General features: G+C 46.7%; 1 protein-coding gene across 3 annotated transcripts in view; it reads left to right on the top strand.

The window, feature by feature from the left end:
- The first annotated feature begins 3,070 nt into the window (after positions 1–3,070).
- The window catches only part of Arpc2 (actin related protein 2/3 complex subunit 2), a 41,497-nt gene continuing 37,544 nt past the window's right edge, over positions 3,071–7,023 (top strand). The window contains exons 1-2 of one of the 3 annotated variants that reach the window (XM_042679090.1): positions 3,071–3,150; positions 3,366–3,447. In XM_042679090.1, the coding sequence (XP_042535024.1) occupies positions 3,374–3,447 (74 nt within the window). In that variant the 5' untranslated portion in view covers positions 3,071–3,150; positions 3,366–3,373. Of the gene's footprint in view, positions 3,164–3,365; positions 3,448–7,023 lie in introns of all 3 variants that reach the window. The other 2 variants (XM_042679091.1, XM_042679092.1) reach the window with 2 other exon arrangements.

The following is a 7,023-nucleotide window of genomic DNA, read 5'->3' as shown; positions in this document are numbered from 1 at the left end:
AGATGAGATGCTTGAGCAAAACTGAAGCAAAGCAAACTTAAGAAAGAATATAGGAGGGGCTGGGAAGGTGGCTCAGTGGTAGAGCGCTTGCCTTGCATGCCAGAGGCCCTGGGTTCGATTCCTCAGCACCACATAAGCAAAAAAAAAAAAAAGAAAGAAAGAAAGAATATAGGACATCCCAGAAATGAGCAAAACCAGTTCAGACCAGCAATGAAAGAAAATCCAAGCCAGGCACCAGTGGCTCATGCCTGTAATCCTAGCTACTCAGGAGGCTGACATCTGAGGATCAAGGTTCAGAGCCATCCTGGGCAGGAAAGTCCGTGACACTCTCACCTCCAATTCACCACCAGAAAATCAGAAGTGGCGCTGTGGCTCAAGTGGTAGAGTATTTGCCTTGAGCTGAAGAGCTCAGGGACAGCACTTAGGCCCAGAGTTCAGGCCCCAGGACCAACAAAAAAAAAAAAAAAAAGAAGAAGAAGAAGAAGAGAAAAGAAAACCCCAGAGTAACAATAGTACTGCAAGACTCCAGAGCAGTCAAACTGAAACCAGAGTGAAGAAGGCTCTGGGACAAAGACCTGAAAGGTGAAACTCATATATTACGTATATGGAAAATATTGCTAGGTTGTTTGACAGTCTTAACTTGGAGAATGGGGAACCAACTGAAATATATTGAAAATCAGACAAATCAAAGTAAAAATAAAAATAATTACTCTAAGAAAAATGAAAGGCTGTATAAATTAGCAGAACTGTCACTCTTCTTGGCTCATCAGTGAATATTTGCATACATAATAACTTAAGTTCATAACTGTATGTCAGAAGTGATAGAGGAGTTATTATATACCATGGCAGGAACTCAACAGATAAAGCTTAAAATGAGCAAATCAAGGAAAAATGGGACAATATGAATGTACACATCAGGATGAATTTGTAAAAGAGTTGAGGCTATTGCCTGTGAAGAGGGTGCTTTTTTCTTGACAAGTGCTTTTGGTGTCATATGTAAATATTTTCAAAACTATATGCATCATTTTAGTTCAAAAACATCAACATTAAAACACTGTTTATGTAACTTGAGGGGAATCTATAATTTCCTAACATTATTTCCAGCCTCTAAGGAAAGGAATCTGTTTTTCCTGGGGCAGGCCAAGAGTGAGGGGCAGAGATAGGACTTGAGATGAGGGTCAAGGGTTCTGTGAATCACACACACACACACACACACACACACACACACACACACACACACACACACATTTTTCTCCCAGTGTTCTGTAATATTGAAAAGTCATTTCTGAAAAAAAGAGTGAAATTATAAAATTAAGGATTTTTATTGCAAATAATCAAGTTAGGATGCTTGCTTGATGAGATGCTACCTATGAGTTGCTGATAGTAGGGATCAAAGCAGGTCTGTCAGCTGGGTGCCCGTGGCTCACGCCTGTAATCCTAGCTACACAGGAGGCTGAGATCTGAGGATCATGGTTCAAAGCCAGCCCAGGCAGGAAAGTCCGTGAGAGTCTTATCTACAATAAACCACTAGAAAACCAGAAGTGGTACCATGGCTCAAGCTGTAGAGCGCTCACCTTGAGCTGAAGAGTTCAGGGACAGCACTCAAGCCCAGAGTTCAAGCCCCACCACCGACAAAAAAAAAAAAAAAAAGCAGGCCTGTCTTGCCATCTGTACAGTATGCCAATCACTACAAGATGTGTTTTGAGAAGTTCATTCCCCAGGCAGCCAGCATGGAGACTGGACAACAAATCTCAAACCCAGCTCTCTGAGTAGGGTGAGGAGATATCCATCGGATAAAGAAGCAAGATGTTTAAGGGCTGGGGAAAGGTGGTTGGAAAAAGGAAGTAAAACAATCTATGGTATATACACACAAACCCAGGTTCATGGCTCTTCATGGGTCAGCAGTGGCTTATGTATCCTCTGAGATTTTGGCCCTTGGAAGTCAAAAGGTCACCCTAAGTGAAAGATGTCTGTGGCTGGCTTCAACCAGCTGATGCTAGACAAAAGCTGCCCAAAAGTTCCTGTAAAACAACTGTGGGAAGCCATTATCAGGACCATACATCTGAGGTAATATTTATAGCAAAGCTAGTGGGAGTCTAATAATAGCTTTTATAGAGCTCTGAATTTTGTGATTTTTAAAGTCAACTAAGGCCAAAAGTGGTACTTTACACCTTTAGTTCAAGTTACTTGGGAGGTGGTGGTTGCTGCCTGTGATGCCAGCTATACTAGACACACAGGTATAAGGGTCTTGGTCCAAGCCAGCATAGGATCTTAGCTGAAAAATAAAACAAGAAATGGATGAGGGCATGACACAAGTGGTAGAGTATTGCCTAGCAACCAAGTGGCCCTGAGTTCAAATCCCTGTGCATCAAAAATAAAGTCAACTAAAAACAAGTATGTAAAAGCAAGCCAGGGACTTAGGTGTCCTGATCATCATCAGATTTGCTCTTGTATTTAATGCTTAGACCAATTTATTATTTAATTTTTATGCTGGTGCTAGGGCTTGAACTCAGGGCCTTGTGCTTTACCACTGGAGCCACACCTCCCGTTCTGACTGTAGCCCAGTACAAAGCAGGACCCTACTAAATATTTAACCATGAACCTGGATTGAGGGAGCCTCTACAACAAACACTCCTCCTGTGGAGAATCCTGAAACCCTGGCCCAGTTACATGCTTCTTGCAGGATCTCTGAAATGACACCACCAGAAGAGTGGAATCCATCCTTTGGGATAATAAGAAAAGAGCAGCTGGACATTGACCCAAATCTTGGGGGACACGAAGAGAGTAGAGGAAGTACTTGTAGCAGGTCCCTAGAGTGTGTGGTTGGGAGGTGAAGGGGGCGGGGTCTGTGGGAAAGTGGAGGCAGGGAGGCAGGCGGCACCACGCACGCGCAAACGAGTTCTCCCGTACTTCCCCCCGCCCCATCCTCGCCGGACGCGCTTACGTGCGCGTGCACGTGGGTTCAGAGCGGAAATGGCGCCTCGGGGCCGCGCGTCCGGGCGGCGAGCGGAAGTGGGTGTGAGAGCGGAAGTGGCCGGCTAGAGCCGGAGGCTGGGCGGGGACCGGGGTTGTCGGTGAGGCGGCGGCGGCGACGGCGGCGGCGGCGGCGGCGGCGGCGGCTCGGCGGGCGGGTTCAGGCTTCGGGGCCAGGTCGGTGCGGTGGGTGGGTATCTCCACAGCCAGCGTGTGCTCGGGCCAGCGCGCGCGGCCTCCCCGTCTCCCATCCCGGTCCCTCTCCCCTTCTCCCCTAGGCTCCTACCCCACCCAGCCGCCCTCCTCGGGGGGCAGCGGGGCCGCTCCCGCCGTCCTTCCCGGCCTCACCTACCCTCACCCGCCCTTGTGTCTCCTTCCCCTGCCCGGGGCAGCCGCCGCCATGATCCTGCTGGAGGTGAACAACCGCATCATCGAGGAGACGCTCGCGCTCAAGTTCGAGAACGCGGCTGCCGGGTGAGCGCGCGTCCGGGGCCAGGGGCGGCGGGGGGGGGGGGGGGGGAAGACGGAGTTGACCTCAGCCAGGGCCCGGGGGCGGCCGGCCCCCCTCTCTTCACCCCCGACCTGGAAGAGAGAGATGGAGGGGTCTGGCCGGGTGTCGGGGCTGCCCGGCCCGGGGAGACGTGGGAGGCGACTGGGCGCGGTGGGGTGAGGGGCCGAGATGCGTGGGGAGAGGCTCCGAGCCGGGATGCGGAAGCCGCGGGGACCCGAGCGTGCCAGCCAAAGGGCAAGCGGACCTGTAGGACGCGGGGGCCAGCGGAGGCCGGAACTCACGCGGGGAAAACCATCTGGGGTGCGAAGAGGACCACCACTCGGTTCTGTTCTCTGTCATTGTTACAGACCCAAAGAGACTCCCTTCTGCGATTAAGTTGGGTAGAGTATTTAGGAATTCCCAGGACGTAGTGGAAGATGCAGGCCCAGATCTCACTTCCCCACCCCTGGCTCCCCTGGAAGGAGCCGGAGGGAAGACTGAAAGCAGACCCTGTCGGGGGCGGGGGAGGGGAGGGAATCCATCTCTCCACATCTCTAGCTTCCCTTTCCCCCATTCCCTACTGTGAGAGACACTGCTCATTTTGTTATATATTTCTGCAGCAAAGCGAATAGTCATTCACACTCTCCTTATCTCTCTCCTGAGATTGTAACGATTTTTCTCCACCCACTAGCTTTTATCTGGTTGATGTCTGCCTTTAAATTCTTCCCGGAGACCCTTAATCTGTATTTTTTTTAATTGTGGTGATCCTGGCCCAGATGTATACTCAAGCCTCCAGAATCTGTGAAGTTCTTAGCCTTTTTTAACATTGACCTTTTAAAAAGATGGGCTTGGGACATATTCCAGCCTTCTCTGTCAAACCCAAGCCAGCCTCCTTTCTTGCAGCTATTTGCTTTCCTAGTATCTAAAACATGAACAAGAATTGGATTTTAGCGTGTAATTTTTAGAGGCCAGTGGCTAGTCCTTTTGTCTCATTTCCCCATCTATGAAGATGGAGCTTCACATCTTGGTTTCACAGTTAGGAAATAAGTGCAAACTGTTTCTGGTGAACTGGGAACTAGAAATAGGAAAGGAAGTACTTGAGATCCACCAAAGGGAGAAGATTGATAGAGGGGAAATTCTAAGTGGTTATAATGAACTATTGTTTACAGCATTTAAAGAAGAAAAGGGCAAGGGGAGCATTAGCTAGGTCTTAATGGCTCATGTCTGTAATCCTTGCTACTCAGAGGCTGAGCTCTGAGGATCATCATTCCACCATGGCTGGAAAGGCTGTGAGACTTTTCTCGGGTTAGCCACCAAAAAGCCGGAAGTGGAACTGTGACTCAAGTGATAGAGTTCCAGCCTTGATCTGGAGAAAAAGTGAAGGGTCAGTATGTAGGGCCTGAGTTAAAGCCCCAGTAACCTCCCCCCTCCCGCCCCCCACAAAGTATTGACCCACAATTTACACTGAATATACTGTGTGTTCTGTTTTATAAGGTCACAGATTTTATCTGTAAGACAAAGCATTACTTTCCTTGAAGTAATTTATGCAGTGAGCAGGTACTGCTTCCTGCCAGGGGCTGCAGTTGCTACTATGTTCAGATGATTTCCTTGTCTTCAGCCTCTCCTGCCACTTCTTTGCATTTTAAGTATTCAAGTGAATCATCTCAGGGTTTTATTTTGAGTGATTACTGTGTACTTCATTTGAGCAGTTTAGCATATAGGAGGAAGTTGAAATAACTTCTGCATTTTCACAACTGATCTTAATACGTTCTCATGTCCAGACTAGCAAGGAATGAGACCTGGGTGGTTATAAGCTGATCTACAAGATAAGTAGCTATGTATTTTCAAGTATAGGCATGCCTTTTTGGGAGTGTTTTCATATTTCCTTTTGTATTAATAATTTGGGACTCAGAAATGTAAAACATTACTCACAACTCTTTCTTTTGGAGAATTCTACTTAAAAGTAACAGAAAGCTGGCTGCTAGTGGCTCATGCCTATAATCCTAGCTACTCAGGAGACTGAGATCTGAGGATCACAGTTAGAAGCCAGCCCAGGCAGGAAAGTCTGTGATTCTTATCTCTAATAAACTCAACAAAAGCTGGAAGAAACACTGTGGCTCAAGTGGTAGAGCACTCACCTTGAGCAAAAGAAGCTCAGGAACAGGGCCCAGGCCCAGAGTTGAAGCCCCAGGATGGGAAAAAATAATACAAAATAAAATAAAAAGTGGACAGTAGCAGATCCCAGCACTCAGGAGGATGAGGCAGAAGTAGTTCCGTGCCAGCCTAGGTTGCATCATGAGACCATGTCTCAAACAAAAAAGCAGCTAACCATTTTAAAAGTAGGCTTTCAAATCTGACATAAATTATAATTCCCAGGGATTTTTTTTAAAAAAATCAAAGATACATTTTGTAAGTAGAGTTTGAATATGGGTGGGGTTAGTAAGTTTTTCAGATCTTTCTCCCCTTTGAGATATGACTGTCAATAAATGGGCTTAATACATTCTGCTGAGAATTATTTTAAAAATCTTTAAAAACAGATAGTGATGAAGGGGAACTGGGAGAGAACGAGGGGAGGGGTGACGTCCAAAAAGAAATGTACTCTTTGCCTAAATTACGAAACTGTAGCCCCTCTCTTTATCAACTTTATAATAACAATAAAAAAAATTAAAACAGCCAGTTATCTTGTGCCTAGTAAGTAGAAGTTTTCTAGCCTAGCATTGAAAATGTAATGGCCAGCAGAAGGTTGCTTTCAGGCAAGAGTGAGCTTCCAGGTAAGTCTGTCAAGTGAGTCAGTGAAGCAGTTAAGTGTTTATTCAGGCACATGGCTACACCAGAACTCGAAAGATCACTGATATGTTCATCATAAACATGTAGGGTTCTGGCAGTGCTCATCAGTAGACAGCAATGGAAAAAAAGGGGGCCTCTCTGAGAGAGCCTGTTAGCACAGTTACAGAGGAACTAAGGGATAAACTGGGTTGGGGGTAGGAGGGAATCAGAAAGACAAGGAAAGGGAATAGCTTGGACAAGAAACTTTGTGATTTGAATGGCTTTGCCAGTATGGGAACCTACTGGGAGAGGTCAGCTCCACCCTGCTTTTTACACCTCTCAGAATGAGCCAGTTGAAGAAATTGTGGTTCAGTGCAGCCTTTTTCAGAGTGCATCTTCCAGCTCTGCAATGTCCAATATTATAGCCATTTGCTGTATGTGGCTGATTAAATTTAAAATATAAATTAAAATGAAGTAAAGTTAAAATTTAGTTTCTCGGGCTGGGGAGATGGCTCAGTGGTGGAGTGCTTGCCTTGCATGCATGAGGCCCTGGGTTCGATTCCTCAGCACCACATAAGCAAATAAAAAAAAAAATGTTAAAATTTAGTTTCTCATGAGCTGAGTGCTGGTGGCTCACACCTATAATCCTAGCTACTCGGGAGGCTGAGATCTGAGGATCACGGTACAAAGCCAGCCTGGGCAGGAAAGTCCATAGACGCTTATCTACAATAAATCACTCAGAAAACTGGAAGTGGTGCTGTGGCTCAAGTGGTAGAGCACTAGCCTTGAGCTGA

This window comes from Dipodomys spectabilis, unplaced genomic scaffold (genome assembly GCF_019054845.1).
Source record: "Dipodomys spectabilis isolate Male_0828 unplaced genomic scaffold, ASM1905484v1 ptg000051l, whole genome shotgun sequence".
Taxonomy (NCBI): domain Eukaryota; kingdom Metazoa; phylum Chordata; class Mammalia; order Rodentia; family Heteromyidae; genus Dipodomys; species Dipodomys spectabilis.
The sequence above is the reverse complement of the archived record's forward strand: the minus strand, read 5'-3'. Positions and strand labels throughout refer to the sequence as shown.